At 56.0% G+C, this 16,999-nt stretch overlaps 4 protein-coding genes across 4 annotated transcripts; 1 reads left to right on the top strand and 3 right to left on the bottom strand.

The window, feature by feature from the left end:
* Positions 1-124: 124 nt before the first annotated feature.
* IE81DRAFT_321880 (histone acetyltransferase ELP3) lies at positions 125-2,450 on the bottom strand. The gene is made up of 5 exons (XM_025513467.1): positions 1,849-2,450; positions 1,471-1,694; positions 1,358-1,399; positions 1,067-1,280; positions 125-975 (listed from the first exon to the last, which is right to left on the bottom strand). The coding sequence occupies exons 1-5, from the start codon at positions 2,332-2,334 to the stop codon at positions 205-207; spliced, it is 1,737 nt and encodes a 578-aa protein (XP_025371122.1). The 5' UTR covers positions 2,335-2,450; the 3' UTR covers positions 125-204.
* A 1,579-nt stretch (positions 2,451-4,029) lies between these two features.
* IE81DRAFT_54130 (ras GEF) lies at positions 4,030-10,710 on the top strand. Its single transcript, XM_025517432.1, has 4 exons — positions 4,030-9,636; positions 9,710-10,034; positions 10,110-10,452; positions 10,550-10,710. Exons 1-4 carry the CDS (start codon positions 4,231-4,233, stop codon positions 10,572-10,574), a joined length of 6,099 nt encoding a protein of 2,032 aa, XP_025371121.1. The 5' UTR covers positions 4,030-4,230; the 3' UTR covers positions 10,575-10,710.
* A 628-nt stretch (positions 10,711-11,338) lies between these two features.
* On the bottom strand, positions 11,339-12,196 carry IE81DRAFT_346123 (hypothetical protein; the record flags this gene model as incomplete). The annotated part of the gene is made up of 1 exon (XM_025515999.1): positions 11,339-12,196. The coding sequence occupies one exon, from the start codon at positions 12,194-12,196 to the stop codon at positions 11,339-11,341; it is 858 nt and encodes a 285-aa protein (XP_025371120.1).
* A 1,467-nt stretch (positions 12,197-13,663) lies between these two features.
* IE81DRAFT_365372 (hypothetical protein) lies at positions 13,664-16,190 on the bottom strand. Its single transcript, XM_025516927.1, has 2 exons — positions 14,225-16,190; positions 13,664-14,084 (listed from the first exon to the last, which is right to left on the bottom strand). Exons 1-2 carry the CDS (start codon positions 15,988-15,990, stop codon positions 14,024-14,026), a joined length of 1,827 nt encoding a protein of 608 aa, XP_025371119.1. The 5' UTR covers positions 15,991-16,190; the 3' UTR covers positions 13,664-14,023.
* Between the last annotated feature and the right edge of the window lie 809 nt (positions 16,191-16,999).

Genomic DNA, 16,999 nt, shown 5'->3' with positions numbered 1-16,999 from the left:
GCGCGTTTCTTCAAGCAGCAGCACAGATCCCAAGAAGCACAAGTCTGACAATCACAAGCTCTCGACCCTACACACAAGCACACAATTATCGAAAATGGCACACAGATTGAACAGTGGAGCTGAAAGTGGGCAAATGATCTCGATTCAGTGATTTTCGAAGTCGTCTTGCTTGCGAATACATCGCGCGCACGAGGGGATGATTGCTCAGAGCATCTTGCTCATGTAAGGACCGTCCAAATGGTAGCCTAGACGGGCGTAGTAGTCTCTCGTTCCGACACCGCTGATGACCGCTAATTTTTCACTTCCGTGTTCCTCCCTTGCTATCCTCTCCGCCTCTTCCATCAACAATGTCCCGAATCCCTGGTGTTGGAATTTCGTAGGGTCTCTAGAGTGTATAGGTACGGCACTGCCGTACGTGTGCAGTTCCCTTACGATGCTGCTCGGACCCTTTGTCAGTTCGGGTCTGAATGTAGCGTCGGAGCACTTTCTCAAACGCAAGAGAGCCACCAGCACATCCTTCTCTGGATCTTCGTAGGCCAAAAAAGTTTCCCAACCTCCATTGGCAGAATAATCTCTACGAACCAGCTCCACATCTGTAGGTCTCACTTTGTCCTTGATCTCGTGAATGCCGACTTCGCGCGATCGGACGTCTCTGCATTCCAGACCCAAATCTCTGACCCGATCGTCGGCCAACTGATGCAGGTTTCCGTTCTCCACGCCAGAAGTGACGATGGGCATCGGAATGTCCCGCTGCACCCGATAGATGCGCGTCCAAGGCGGCACGAGAGCCAAGATTCGCGCCACTAGCTCGACCAAGTAACTTGCAGGGTACGACTTGTATCTACCTGTCCTCCAGAGCTCGTAAAGTCCCGTGCCACGAATGACGAGCGTGGGATAGAGCTTCAAACCATCGGATCTGAAAGCCGGGTTCTCAAAGTACTCTACGAATTGCGCCATGTCCCTCTCTGCTGGCACCTGCATCACGGCATGTGCGTCGACAGGAAATTTGGTGAGCTTGCAGCGCGAAGGCAGCCATGACTCGCGAGATGGCCGGCAGATGACTCACGTTGGGCAAGTTGGGCATCATGTGAGCTACGACTTTGTAGCCCGCATCTTTGGCCAGATGAAACGTTTCGCAGGTAGCTTTGACGGTGTGGCCCCGATTCGTATCCCGAGCTACATCCTCGTAGACGGACTGAACACCAATCTCCAGTCGTGTGCAGCCGTACCTCAGCAGTTGGGATATGTGCGGTCGAAGGCAGTAGTCTGGCCGCGTTTCTCTGCAAGTGTTGGGGAAGAAAGCCGAGGATGTGAGCGGAAACGTATGCGGTGCCAACCACTGAAGCTCCCTACGCACATAGTGATCCCAATGCACTTGGTCGACGATCTTTCGGAGAACCTTGCGATAAGAGAGCAGACGAATATTGAGAGAACGGCTTCTTGAGCACAGCATCCTCCAAGAAAACGTACCTGACTGCTTCGTCCACATCCTTTCCTGTCCATCCGCTCAAGCTGTTGTGCAGCTGAGCAATGAACTCGTCCCTGTAATCCTGAGGCAGGGACATGAAGGTCCCGCCCATCACGATGAATTCGACTTTGTCCGTCGAGTGGCCCAGTTCTCTGAGCTGAGATATTCGGCTGCGCGACTGCTCGAACGGATCGTAGCGAGCACGAATCGCCCTCATTGATGTCGGCTGTCGTGAGGCACTTGTAGCGTGAGCTGAATCTGTCACCTTCATGCGGCTTCACCTTGATTCTTCATTCCTCAAGACCGCCCATTCGGCCACAATAGCTCCGGTCTTCCTGCCTAGATGCACCACCGTCGACCTACTAGACAGGCCTACTCACCTCGTAGCCCGTGTAGCTCTGCGTGCTGTACTCGAAGTCGCTGTCCGGTCCACCTGGACAGTAGACGCAGACATTACCAGTCAAGCTGATGTGAGGGCACCTGTGCGGCTTGCTCATGACCGCCACCACCGCAATGCCACTAGCGCTTCTGATGGGCTTCGCCTTGATCAGAGGGATGATGCTCTTCCTATGAGATTCGGGAATGGAAGCAATCACTTCCGTCATTCTAGGAATTCCAGAATACCCGTGCTTCTTGCATGCTTGCTTTCGGAAAAGGTTCACTTCCAGAGGCAAGCCTTTGTCGTAGGCTTGCACTAGCAGAGAAGCTATGTCGGCGCATACTCGGACGAGATTCTCGGCAGTGTTGCCTTCTTTGGAACTGCCTGGCTTGGGTCCTTTGCGACGCTTGGTCGACTGGTCGCCCGCTTTCGAGCTCGTTCCATCCCGCGTGGATAGCGTCAATGTCGTCGTGGCGGTCGACGACATGTTGCTGGCTTGCATGCGCTGGAAATGAGCTTTGGACTGGGAGCTGAATCGATACGAGGAACGGTCTGACGAGACTTGACAAAGGTGTACATTCGTAGTCCACCATTCTGATTGTGATTGTTGATTGTCAAAAATGGCGCACTCCGCGAGGTTAGAGGCATTCTTGATTTGTCACACACCGATCCGTCTCAACTTTTTTCGACTCCAAAATCATCACGTGACCTCGAGTTTTGGTGGAGCGCCGGCTCAAATTAGGCACCGCCGTGACAGCCCCTAGGACCTGTTTTTGGCAAAGCGACCTTTGGATCGAGCTTGTCATCGCAGCCCAGCCGTTGTTTCTGGGTCGAACAAATGAAGGCTCCGAAAGAGGCATGGCAGGCAGCAAGATTCATGATACTTGGTCGTCTGTGCCAGAAATAAGCACAAGCGAGTGAGAGCCTGTCCAATCACGAGGTGTCAAAAGCCGACAGCCGCCCAGGTGCGCACAAGAGCTTAGCATGATGCTCAGGAAGAAGCTCTATAGTCTTGAGTGATGCATCTGGTTTAGCGTCAATCAGACGTACGGCAACTCAAGACTGCAGGCGTACCGATGCCCGTTCACGATTTTGTAGCATCGTTCAGGTGCTTTCATTCACAACAATTCGAGAACATCGTCCTCGGTACTTGGTACCGCACCTACTTACCGCGCCCATCTGCCGCTCGGACACGCCTTGGCGCACTCGAGACATATGCTACCAGTCCCGAGTGGTGCACGCAAGAAGACTCAAGACTCTGATCGCGCACGCAGCCCGGATTTCCCAAATTGCCAAACCCCACATTTACAACCCACAAGTCGAGGAGGACTTCCGACTTGTGAGCCGCGCACACCTTACTCGGCAGTCTGCACTGGGTCGCGAGTCCGAAGTCAGCAGCTGTCCACGTCGCGGCTTATTCATATGTATGTGCATGACTTGCCTCTTTGAGCAAACTGATCGCGCGTGTTTCGAACCTCGAGATGCTGGTGTTGGCCGCTGCAGCCGTGAGTGGAGTCTGGAGTCAAAACGAAGCGCGCAAGCTAGGCCAGCCAGCAGCATGCTTGACGTCGATGGGTCTACGAACACGACGCAAAACACGCGCAGCGCCCATGCGCGGATCTCGGACCCCGCGCGGTCGCACGCACCGGTGCATGCATGCATATTTGTATTCAATCACGAATATTCACAGTCGTGATTCAAGATTGTACACACCGCAAGTACTGCAGCATGTATACACTGCTCAGGACTACCACTCGCACACAGTCTCGTGTACAGTCAAAGCCCCAAACAGATTTGGGTCCATATCCTGGAGCTACATGGGGAGACACTTTTGGACAGAGGCTCCGAGAGAAGCTCAATCGACACGCCAAGTCCTTCAGCACGTGCGGCTTTGTGAACGCGCCTTCATTCAGATTGCAAAGCTCAAATGGGGTGCATACCGTAATTAAAGCTTTGAGCGTTACGCGTGCTACAATTTAATCACGGGCGCTCGATCGATCGCTATGAAGTCTACAGTGAGCGCGGGGAGGCTGCTGCTGCTGCTGCTGCTGCAGCGCGCAGGCACCTCGATTGACCGAAACTTGCTCTCGCAGCTCTGCTGCTGCCCCGAGAATAAGGTCCGCGACTGTACAAGAACTAGCTCTCACGGGTCTTGGCCTCGCTCCTCATCTATACACGTACCCACGACCTCCCTGGCTTTTCAGGATTACCACGGCAGGGCTTGGCTCTTTGCTGCCCTGATCTACAAACGCCTACTTGCTTGCTTGTCTCACCGACCGACTTGCCAAACATCCATGCATCCATCGACACATCGCACTGGCACCGGCCGATCTTGCATATGTTTCTCCACATGCAAATGAGGACCGCACAGTAGATCAGCACGATGAATCAACTGCCGACCGCCGCGCGTCGTCGCTCAAATCTGGGCATCGCCCCTTCGGCCGCCGCTGCGGTCTCGACTCAAGCCGCACCATCATCATCCGACACGAGCAAGAGCGACCACATCCAGTTGCCCACATCCTCGTCCCGCACCGCAATGACAGCATCCATCCCTGCAGCGGGCTCGGGCGCGTCTGCAGCTACATTATCCAGCTTTCCTGATGCATCTAGCGCTCCTGATGTCGAGACAACCAATTGGAACGCTGTGAAGCTGTTGGCTACCAAGTATGGCATATATCTGAGGCCTTATGAGGAGGAGGAAGCAGCAGCTGCTGCTGCTGTCGCATCTGCTCAAGCCTCATCGTCCGCCTCTTCATCTGTGCATCCATCTCCCTTCGTATCGTCCGACGCTACCGCCTCTGACGAACTCGACTACGGCCGCGGCACGCCTTTCAGAATTACAGCCAAGCGCATTGAAGGTGGTAGAACCGTGTATCGTTTCAAGTACAGGAACGAACCAGCGTCTCAAGCAGACGCAATGGGCCTAGATAGCAGCTCTCCGACTATGCCGCGCTCGAGCTCGGAGAGCGTCGCTTTAGCAGCTTCCCATGACATCGACACGATGGCGCGTCTCAGTGTGGAGGATCTCAGCGCGGGAACGGCAGGCGACTCGGCGTTCAAAGCTCGACGAGGACGTGCAGGCAGCAAAGGGAACGGCTCGGCTGCTGGGTCTACTGGTAGAGCTAGTAAAGGCAAGAGCAAGGCTCTCAAGACCAGCAAGAGCATCCCGACATTACGAAGCATGGGTTTGATGGGAGCGTCTTCTGGACAAGCGAAGAACGCCGCAGGGTCTAGCTCCGCTGCTTCTGGCTGGGTCGTTGTGCCTCCTCTCCCCAGTCAAGCCAAGTCGGGGAACACTCCTCCAATGCCTCAGATTCCTTCCACATTGTTGTCTCCGCCTCAAGAAGCAGGTCACGCCATGAATCAATCTTCGCGATCCTTCAGCGCCCCTTTGAACGTGCGCGATAGATTGACAGCAGCAGAGGCTGACAGGTTGCAAGGCGGTGATGTCTTGGGCGCTATCTTGGGACTCAGACAAGAACAGCAACAAGAAGTACAGCATGCTCAAGAACAGCAGCAGCAGCATATTCTGTCCAGATACGAGTCAAAGGGCGAAGACGTGTCTCTGAGGACGGGTCTGGAAGCCCACGCTGCTGCCAACCTGTCGCGCAGAGCAGCGCCTCCATCCAGCTGGCGAGGGGCTAGTCCTTTTGGCCACCCAGTTGTGCCCATGGCCAGAGGAGGCAGCGCAACTTCTTCCTCTTCTGCAAAAGCGGCAGTGACAAGGGGCACCTCTTGGGACACGTCGCCCATACCTCAGATGACAAACTTTGGCGAGCCGCTTTTCAAGGATGTGCACAAGTTTGCCGCTGCTCAAGGTCGGTCGCCTTACAGCTCAGACCAAGACCAGGGGCCCGACGCTTCTGGTAATCACGCCTCTGCCCTGCACGCGAGAAGCTTGTCTGACTCTCGCTCCCCCGCTAGCCCGCGCCAGAGGCTGCTTCGGGAGGCCCAGAGCTTCGAAAGTGCCGACTCCGCAGCCACCGCGCGAGCTGGGGAAGAAAAAATCTTGCTGTCGACACTTCCTCCAGCCATCCTGCCGCATCTCGACATCAGCGAGCGCGAGGAAATTCTTTGTGACGAAGGGTACAGAGACGAGGACGACGAGGCGGAAAGGATGGTACCGCTTTCTGCCATCAGCGCCAAGGATGAAGAGACCTTGATATTTGATGTGCTCCAGCATTATGCCTTGACTGACGCGGCATCAATCATCTCTCCTACAACTTCCACCAGCGGCGGAGATTCGAAACGATCCAGCTTAGCAACAACACTGTCGTCGTCGGGCGAAGATCAGAGTCCGGTGCACACTCGTAGCCCTTCCTCGACGGAGGATCCCGCCTTGGGTCCTTCAGGCGCACCCACCAAAGAATCTGCGCGCGTCACGATCGCCTCTGCTACGTGTGGAGATGATCCCAGATTTGCTATCTGGGCGATGCGGTCCTCTGATATGGACGGGCAGCTGCAGCTTTGTGGTCGTGATGGAAGGGTTCTTCCGGATAGTCCTCAGCTGGGAGACACACCCTTCGGTCGACAAGCCAAAGCTTCGGCGGGCAACGACGGCTCTGCACCTTCTTCGCAGCCTGGAACCAACGCAGCAGCGAAGCGCTACAGCACTGCTCGCGCTGTGACGGGCGAGGGCGGCTCGGCTGTCGCTGCTACCTCTTCGCCGACCAGTGCTGGACAGGGCACCCAGCAAGCCCATGGGAGAGCTCGAAGCGGAAGTCGCTCCAAGCGCACAGGCTCAGCCAGCGGCGCAGGCTCCTTCATGTCATCAACTTCAACGCAGCCCAAGCCTTTCCTCATCGCGGGCACGTCCACTCGTATCGTCTCGGAGCTGACGTCGGAGATCGATGGCAGGTTGTTGACGGATTTTTTCCTCACCTTCCGAAGCTTCATGACGGCCTCCGATTTGCTATCGCTATTGATCATGCGCTTCAAGTGGGCCATGGCCCAAGCGGTAGGACCTTCCGACGAAGCGCAAAGGCGCATTGTCCGGGTTCGCACTTATGTCGTTCTGAAGCATTGGCTGTCCAACTTCTTTGAGGCCGATTTCTTGCCCGATCGCGCGCTCAGGCGTCAGTTGACGGAATGGCTGAACAGAATCGGATCAGAGCAGGAGCTTCGATCCAGACCTGCCGATGCTGGTATCATACGCAGCTTGAAGAAGCTCGTCAGGAGTCTGAAGGAGCAGTATCAGAGCGCCGGCATGAGCGGCCTGCTTCTTCACGAGAGCGGACGGTCGGACAGTAATCAGAGCGAACCAAGTCCCGAAGCGGGTCACTCGTCTGCCGCGTTCGCTGCTTCGTCTCAAGGAACACAGAACGTCGAAGCAAGCAAAACAGAAGAGGTGGACCTCAACTTTAGCGAGGACTCGGGAGAAGATGCGCCAAAGAAAGCTCCCTTTGCCATTCAGCAGTCACTCATGCCCTCGAGGGACGCTGCGCCAGAGCTGTCCTCGGCCGATATCGCCAACGTCGAAGAAGCTGACGGCGTTCGTGCTCTGTACGGCCGAGGGGGTGCGGCACGCCTTGTGCGCCATCGTCATACCTTGGCGCCTGCTACGCGCCAACAAGCAGCGCCTCCCAGTCCTCTCCAGCCTTATAGCTCAACGGCTTCTGGCACGTCACAGTCTGGAATGCTGCCACCTGTGCTTCCTTCCTCTCAGAATCCTATCTCGAGGGTGTTTGTCAATACCGTCGGGCGCATCTCGAGGTTCCGCCGTGTCATTGGGCAGCGTGGCGCGCCAAACAATGCTTCCGAAGCCAATGGCATCGACGGATTGGAATTCGAGGCAAATGAGAGCGGCGACTTGCTCTTCATTCGAGGAGGCTTGGAGAATTTCATCTCGTTCTTCGGACTCAGGGACGAGGATCAAAAAGGCGACATCCGTCATGCGCTGGCGTCGCACCTCCACACCGCAGAAGAGCGGGCGCTCGCGCCCAGCGAGCTGACGGAAGATGAGGCTCTCGGGAACATCAGCAGCGATAGTGCGGGTGAAAGTGCTGGGATGGAGGGTACCCCAAGTCTCAGCGGTGCGAGCGCGCAGACGAGAAGCACTCCTGCCTCAAGCTTGGATTTGTCTGCCTCGGAGCGCGAATTGACCGTGCCGAATGTCAGCGCTCGCGCTGGACTCGGCATCGAGGGTGCAGGCATTGCGAGCGACTCCGGGTCAAACGACGCTCTGACAGGGCCCGACGCGAAGGCCATGTTGACTAGCACTGATCACGATCCATTACTAGCGGAGCAAGGAGCGCTCTCTGCGATGCCGGGCACTTCCTTGGGGGAGGCGGCAATCAGCGAAGTGAGCGATGGCGGGCAACATCCGGTCCACCACGCTCCAAGCGCATCTACTCTTCGGTCCGACTCCACTGTCATTCGTACGCCTAGCTTGCGAAAGTCCACTGCGCCCCAGGAGCCACGCAGCTCAATGCTTTCGAGCCGATACCGAGGCCTTGGCAGCAGGCAAAGCATCAGATCGATCGCTAGCATGCAACGAACCAGCAGCGACCGGCCGAACATCGTTCAGATCGACGACATCGACCTCTCGAGTGATGAGGACGATGGAGTGGTCAGAAGGGCCTTGCGCAGACTGCCAGGTGCCAGGGATCTTCGCATGGCCCAGCACGTCCAGGATTTGGAGCCGACAAAAGCGATTCGCATGAGCATGGAAAGCCTTGCTAGCTTCAACCCAGGCCAAGTCTACAGCCCTTTAGGCGCCCGCGCGTCGGTCGGAAACGCGTCTTTGACGCGCGCCCCCGGGTTTGGCGGCCCCGGTAGCAACTACGCGCCTTCGATTCTGTCAACGCGAATGAGCTTCATGGAGCGTCAAAGAGCGGAGGCCGAGTTGCTGCATCCTGATCCGGTCATCGGAATGCTGCAGACCGATCTGTTCGACCCAGATGAAGCCTTGGCCGGCTACGAGCTCGTCCGTGGCTTCAGACTCGATCTTGCCGATAGCGACGACGAGGAGCCTGGAGACGTTGAAGCTGCCTTACGGCGCTTAGAAGGTGTCATAGATGAGGATAAACAACGGTCCAAGGCGAAGCGAGTGGAGAAGCTCTTCCTGGAAAGCCTGGCGCGGAACGCGCAGACGTCAACAGGTGCGCAACTAAGTGGGCCAGCTGCGGACGATTCTCAGATCGCCGGCTCGGAAGCAGTGGCCCAAGCAGACGCCTCGAAGGCAAACGAGTCTCACGCTTCTATGGCAGAAGCGCAAGCAGAGCCCCGCGCGAGCAGCGTGTCGGATCTCCCCGATCTCATTGCTGCCCTCAACGCTGATCGTCAAGGTCGCTTTGAAGCTCAGCGCTCCGAGCTGCCTGCTCCGCGCCTGGGCGGAAAACCGACGCAGCGCCGCAAGAGCCACGGAGGCGCTCTCAGCAACACGTTGTCCCCTGGCAGCACACAGCAGACTCCTCAGCTCTCAAACGCGCAGTGGAATCCGCCGCCCGTCCATCGCTCCTTCCTCTTGCAATACAGCTCGGAGAGCATGGCGCAGCAGCTGTGCCTCATCGAAGCCGAGCTGCTCAAAGCTGTCACATGGGAAGAGCTCGTTTCGGATCGGTGGAAGCAGACGGTTGGCGTTGTCAACGATTGGGAAACTTTCTACCAAGGCCGAGTGCGCGCGAAAGCTGAGGCCATCTCGTATCGCAAAGTCCATACCGATAGCGCTGTATCTGCAATCGTTGCTCGCTTCAACTTGACTTGCAATTGGGTTGCCAGCGAGATCGTCTTGACGCAGAACGTCGACGAGCGTGCTGCCGTCGTAGCTAAGTTCATTCGCGTTGCCTTTGTGAGTGTGGTCTCCATAGTGCGCTTAGGGATATGGTAGAGACTGACCATGCCTTTCTCGAACGCTCCCGCAGAAATGCTGGCAACACTCCAACTTTGCTTCCCTTGCCCAGATCATCTTTGGTCTACAGTCTCCGTGGGTTGAAAGACTGCGGAGAACCTGGAGCAGGGTTGGCATGTGGGAGATGAGGGTCTTGCGGGATCTCAAGAGCTTTGTCAGCCCAGTGCGCAACTTTAGACTTATGCGAAACGCCATGCGCGATATGGTTTCGGATGCATACGTAGACGACATGGCCAGCGTCGGCACTGCTCGACCTCCTTCTGTTCGTCTCAACGGCGCTACTGCGGGCGGAGCGACGGCAAAGGGAACCGTCAGTGAAGGCTGCATACCTTTCTTCGGTGAGTCGGACGCATGTCTAGCTGCTGTGATAAACTGCTGTTGCTGATCGAAATACCGGATGAATCTCGGTTCAGGCCTCTTCATCTCCGACTTGGCCATCAATGACGCGCTTCCATCGCTTCTCGACCCATCATCTCCTTCCACGCAACCGGTCGATCTCAGCAAGAGCGCGCCCGCCGGCCTCAAGCCAGAATTGATCCCGGCAGAGCCTCGCGCCTTCGATCATTTGCCTCCCTTGCCGCCTTCCATCAAGCTTGAACCACTGATCAACGTGTACAAAGCTCGCAACACTGCGGCCATCGTCAAGACGGTCATGGCCTTTCAGCAACGCGCTCGTCTGTATCCCTACGAGGCCAGCGCGGCCGTGTACGTCAAGGCGCTCAAGATTCGTTCGTTGGACTCGAACCAGATGACTCAGTGAGCACGAAGCAGTGTTCGCTCCCGCGACGTTTCGACTGGGCAAATTTCTAACCTTCCCCTCCCCTTCCGCTTTTACCTCCTCCTCCTTCGAAAGAGTCTCGTACATCGCCGAGTCCTGAGCCTTGGCTCCCCCCTCTCCCTCCATTTCCTTTCAGCCTTTGCCCCTCGTCCAAATCATGATGCACGCATCCCTCAGCCCCAAATCTTCCCCACCACGTCACGCAGTTTCCGCGCTCATCCACATCACAAAGTCACGCTCGTTCCATTCCCTCGCGAATTGCAGTCCTTCTCATCTCCCCCCCGCCCACCTGACTTCAAGCTCGATCCGACAAGGAATTCTGACCGTCCGCTCGCCCACACATTCTTTCTCCTTGCACGTGGCCCCTGTCAAATGCGTTCATTCTCCTTGCCCCTTTGTTCATCGCTCTGCACATCCATTCGCACGGCGTGGCCTACTCGCGCAAGCACACTTTCGAATCCAACCTCGGTGGCACGTGCAGATCGCAACAGTCATGATCCATTTCATTGTGCCATCTTGATTTGCGTCGTGTGTGTGAAGCAGCTGGATGGAAGGTGGATCAAGGGCAAGTCTAGCCAGTCATGAGTGTGGAGCGATCGAAACATCACGAGAGTAAGGGTCAGAGTCTAGAGGTGGGATGATGGGGTTGTGAAGGCGCAATGCAGAAAGCTACATCGGGATGAATGTCTACGACGTGCCGCGACCGCATGTCGATTCCATCCAGCGCGTTAATCGGACGCGTCGAAAACTTGTGCACGCGGGTCTACCGAATCTGCTGCTGATCACTTCAGCTTGGCAAAGGAAAAGAAGAAGAAAAAGAAACAAAGAACACAAGGCATCCTCTGAGCCTCGTTGCGAGATGCGTCAAGCAAGAGGATGCATCGCAAGCATTCGATCCAAGTCGACATTGTAGGTGGTCGAAGTAGAGAAGCGCGAAGCTAGGGCATCTTGCCCAGGAGCTTTGTGTGGAGCTCCTGCAAAGGTACATTTGCCAGGCTTTGGTAGCTGATCGTGTTCCTGTAGTTGAGCGTCGTCCGATTTAGAAGCGATCACGCTTCCACGATCAAGAGTCACCGACGTCGATTCATCTTCGCTGTCCGAAGCCTCATCGCTCTCCGCGTCATCCTCGATCAAGCTTGGGAGCGTTTCGATGGAAGATGTGCAAGCTGTCGCTATATGTTCACTACCCAAAGATTGGCAATCGCAACGAATGTCTTTGCATGAAGAGACGTCCGAAGACATCCACGACGAGAGTGACGTCGAGGAGGCACCGGAACCAGAGCCAAATTTGGGCGGCGAGTGATTCGTAGACCCGAGCTCCTCGAGCAGATCATCAAAGAAACGCGCTTCATCGTCGTTCCCCTCATCGAGCGTCGAGTTATCGATGGATGCATCGTGAGATTCGTCCAGCCAAGCTAGCTGGTCAAGCCTGCGCACACGCTCTTCATCTCCAGCTTCATCCTCCAACGCTTCATAGTCGTAGTCAGAAGTAGTCACGTCGGGCAGCCGATCGTAGCTTGGCTCCTGATTAAAAGGTGGCAACTGCTCTTGCTCGCGCGTTCTAGTAATGGCGTTGCGAAGTAAAACGCTGCGGCGCAGACCTTCACCTGCGGTTTGATCCAGATGAGACGAGGCGCCAATGAGCGTGGCGCGGCGACTCTTGGCCATGCGAGCTGGTCGCTCGAGGCGAGAGGAGTCGTCGAAGAAGGTGCGCAGCGACATGATGAGATTGGACTGACTGCACAACCGCTGTTGTTGCTTTGGTCGTGAGGCGATTTGTTTGATGCGCAGCTCTGGGAGCCGGACAGATGCAGGCCCGTCGAGCCGTGGTGCCGTGGCAGCGAGGTCGAATGCCCCTTTGGTGAATGCGATCCCAATTCGTCGCAAGGTCTTTTCTTCGAAATCGTCGAGAGCTGTGTTCAAGCTCGAGTGGGAATGTATGCTAAGCAGCGTCGATATAAATCGAAATGCACGCGAAACGTATTCTGTCGATCATGTTTGGTGAGTAAGCAAAAAAGCTTCAAGTTTTCCGCCTTGGGGCAAGGAAAAAAAAAGAAGAGGATGGTGAGGTGGTGCGAAGGAGGAGCTTGGAGGAAGCTAATGGCAAGTAGACAGGCTTGATGCTTTCCTGGGTGCGATTGCAGGCTGATGATGGGTCGAACGCTCAGCACGACATGGTCGCGACGCTCGAGGGAGTGGGATGAGTGTGATCGCGAGTGCTTGTGGGTGTGTGCGTGTAGATTGACTGAGCCAAGCTAAGCTATAGCTGCACTACTGCGATCCAGGTGGGCGTGGCTTGATTGAATTGCTGCTGCTGAGTCAAGAGTCGCTTTGCGTGGACTTGCTGCTTGCGGTATGCGTGCTGATCAACTCTGAAACGAATTTGATGTCAAATGTACGAGGTGAATGTGGGGAGGAGAAGTGAGGCTGAGCAAAGAGACAACCAGTCTTTAACTCTTCGTAAAGCGCTTATATTGACGCGCGAGGGTCCAAGCATGGATTTGGATGACTCACCTGCGTAGACAATCACGAATTGCTGTGCGCGCTGCATGCACGCATGGCATCAGCTGCGCACTACTACGGTCACGTCCCTGATGCAAGACGTGAGATCAGCACGCGATAAGATCTCTAAAATCCATCATGACTCGACCAGCATATGTGCATGCGTGGCGGGCGCCGCGGGCTGAAGCACGTCAGTCCCACCACACGCGTGGTGCGCGAGCTCAAGCCACATCACGCGACGCGTGTGCAGCTCCGCGCAGCCAGCCGCGCGTCTCGCGGTGTCGCTCCGAATCGCATCGCGCCTATCCAAAGGTGGTGCCGCATGGCCCGCATTCACGATTCAGATTCATCAAGATTGTTCGTGATATCCGGCCACGATCCCTGCAGCTGCTTATTATGCGCGCAAGGTGTCATCGGGTCAAGTGATGGGATGAGCGGTTTGAGTCTGTGAGTCATCTTGTTCAGATTTGGCGTAATCAAAATCATCACGTGAATAGACTCTTTCGTTGGCCCTCTCCACCTGACTGCAAGATCGTCAGGCAAGGAGTGGGCACGTCATACACGAAATATCGAAGATGGAAAGTCGTGAGTGACTAAGCTCCGCTCGGATCACGCCCAATCGTTCATTTTTCACGAATCACGCAAGTCACGCATCGTCGAGCTGGGAGCGATCATTCGCAGTTGTGAGTTGCATGGAGCGGCAAATCTCTGCCCGAAAGTGTAAAAGGAAGAGAGGCATTTGTGCGCGACTCGTACTCCAAAACAGCTCGTCGCTCCTCATTCACATTCCGTATCGAGTCGGCGGATGTCATATGGCGGGGAGATAGAATGACTTCGCTGTCTGTTGCGCGATGGATCTGGCCTTCCACTCCCCCCGCCAACTCGTGATCAGCTATCGCGCCGACATGCTCCATCTCACGCTGCACAGCCTTACCAAAAGAGCCCAAAGGGGCATTGACATAGCACCTCGTTACAAACGTGCTTGCCATCGCGTCACATGGCATTGCTGATGATTGTTGGTCCTCTTTGCACATGCAAGGCGCAGCTCTATCCGACCTCGTCCACCTTGGTCCGATGTAACGCAAAAGCCGGCGTGATCCATTCCCCGCTGTATTGAAAGGCCGAGTTCGCCCATGTCAGCGTTCATGACGAAGCGTGCGAATGTTCTGTGCCCCCAACTCAGCTCGAGGTCGGGTTCGACGGGGGAGAAGGGGGAAATGCTGCCGAGGCTCTCAAAGCGCCACTCACCATCCGCATTGCATGCCTGCCCAATCCCAGTTTCCCAGCTTGGCTCCACACCGCGCATTAGGACAATCCAACTTGCCCGCAATCTCTCCTTCCTTCAGCGCAGACATCCACTGCAACGGTTCGACAAAGTAAGCGCTACAATTGTTCGAGTGGATCAATCTGGTCCGTTGATGATCGTTTGATTGCGACCATGCGGATCGGTCCGCGAACGCTGGCGCTGGCGCCGAAGAGGTGGTGGAGGTGGATGAGCGACCAAGACGCAACGCGGCTAGGGCCGGTGGCAAAGAGGCGCTCAGCGCCGCGGCTGATTGCATCGGACGCTGTGTGGGCGTGGGCGTGGGCGTGGGTGTAGGTGTGGGTGTGGCAGACGAAGATGAAGCAGAGGAAGCAGAATGGTTTTCCGCCACTGCGTCGCCTTCTTGCCGGATCGCTTGATCGCCAAGCCCCGTCTGATCGCTTTCGGATACTGATGCAGCGTCCGAAGCACTCGTCTCTCCACTGCCCAAAGCGTTGGGCAGCTCTTCCTGAGCCACATTCGCACCATCGTGAGCCTCTTGCCAACCTCGCGGTCCTCTAGGGCCATTCGCAGCCGAAGAAGAAGACCCAAACTTTTCCTCCCTGCTCAACTTCTCCCAGTCCTTTTTCCTCCTTCTAGATTGAAAAGTGCCCTTTCCGCTCGAGCTTCCGGGCAAATGATCCACCACATGATCGCTCGCCGCCAATTCCCTCCTGCACATTTTGCAAGACAATTTGGGTCCTTGAAAGGTGGGTCGTTGCAAAGTGCCTCTATTTCGAATGCCTTCGTTGCCCCGCACACTCTTCACTCCGCCCGGAAGTCGACCATTGTTGGCAGTGATTTTGAACTCGATGTTCGGCGGGCCCGTCACGGACGACTTCAGCTTCGCAGGACGTAATGGTGCGATAGTTGCGGATGACTCTGTGCTCGAGGTTGCTCGGGGTGCAGCTAATGAAGCTTCTCGCTGGTGAGGATCTGTATCTAGCAGCTCGGCTCCGGCAGGTAGGGGAGGCGATTTGGATAAATCCAAAGTCTCACTTCCCCCCGATCTGCTGCTCACTCGGCTCATCGTGGTTGGACTGAGCTTCGGTTTGCCAGATCCGGAGCTTGTAGCGCTGCTGCTCCTTCGTCTGCTCTCGCTAGCTGGAGGGCTTGGATAGTAGGCCAGCAAGACGTCGTCTATGCTATCGCCGTTCAAGATGCTCGTTTGTGACATGAGGAACCTCCTGATTGGTTGATGCCTCACATCCACCGCACACCCTCCCGCCTCGTACAATTCCAATTGGGTCATGAAGCCAGCATTGGGTTCGATGTGAGACCTCCTGCTCTTGACCAGCTCGAGCGCTTCTTGCAGAGAGAGGGAGCGCGTGTGCATCAAGTAGGCAAGGACAATTGTGGCGCTCCTACTTACGCCGGCCTGACAATGGACATAGACGACATTTTCTCCAGGTTGCCACCAACCCTCTTCCCCTTCTTCCTCCGCTTCCACCCACGTCTCATCCAACGCTTCTTTTAGCCAATCGACGGCGGCGGGTAGATGGACGAGGATGGGTGCGTCATCTAAATCATCCACTTTGACATGATGCATGCTGGAAGAAGAGATGCTTCGGCCGCCTGGAAGCATGGGAGGCGGTGGAAGACGCTGCTTCATGGCCGTGAGAATGTGCGTCACCCCTGCTAGCTCTAGATAATCGGGAGCCAAGGCGCAGGCCAGGTCGCCAAGCCACAAGTGAGGAATCACTTCGTCCATCTTGACGCTCGCTCGAGGAATTTCCGCCCAGCGCTGACGTGCTTGAAACGTGCAACAACAGCCGGGTACGGTCGAACGAGACTTGATCAATGCGCGAAAGTGGTTGCGGAGAAGTCGAATGGGGGGACAAGAAGAAGTGAACGAAGTCTGTTATTCTTGATTGTGGGTCTCGGCCGGGGCTCTCCAAAGCTTATTCTGGATCAAGCGTTTGATTACAATATTAAGATGTCAAGCTTGCTGCTTGGCTCTATTCTAATCGAATCACAAATTTGGCAAGCATGCACCGAACCGACGGTGCCAATAATCAGAGAATCATGCGCGCGACTCACGACTCACGGCTCAGCCTCGTCACAATTGTGACTCTTGTCCTATATAGCTGCATGCTGTAGCGTGCAGCTCTATGAGATAGATGAGCTAGCTGCACGCGCGCGCGCGCGCCTGCTGATATGGTATCTGGAACAATCGTGACTTCGTGAATCGTGAATGATCTTGCATCGTGAGCTTCCCCTTCCCGTCGCAGCGCGATCTTGTTTCTTGATTCCTGCGACCCGCAGTCCCAATCCCAGTCCCAGTCCCATTCCCAGTCACAGTCCCACTCCCAGTGACAGTCACTTTCTGTGTCTGCATCAATCAACGCGGACCATCCCTTCTTCGCCCTACACAAAGACAGCGTCCAAGAGGGAGGCGATCCCGTCCGCCGCGCTGCAATTACCGAGGTGAGGCGGACGGGTGTAGGCAGGCAGGCAGGCAGGCAGGCAGGCAGGCAGAGGCATGCGTCTGCATGGACCGCTAGCGCCGATACCGCATGTGCGCATGTATACCGTGAGGCCGCCTAGCTGAAGGTTCAAGCACAGTAGGTAGACGTTCAAAGGCTCTTTTCCTAGCTGTTCGTGATTAGCGCTTGATGAGCATCACCGTCCATCCATTTATACATCCAATCGTCCATCCATCCGCTCAACGCTCACGCTGGACCACTGCTCGTGGTCTCGCAAGACAGGACTCCATACTC

This window comes from Ceraceosorus guamensis, assembly GCF_003144195.1.
Source record: "Ceraceosorus guamensis strain MCA 4658 unplaced genomic scaffold IE81scaffold_15, whole genome shotgun sequence".
Taxonomy (NCBI): Eukaryota; Fungi; Basidiomycota; class Exobasidiomycetes; order Ceraceosorales; family Ceraceosoraceae; genus Ceraceosorus; species Ceraceosorus guamensis.
Note: the sequence above shows the minus strand (reverse complement) of the source record. Positions and strands in the feature narration are given on the sequence as shown.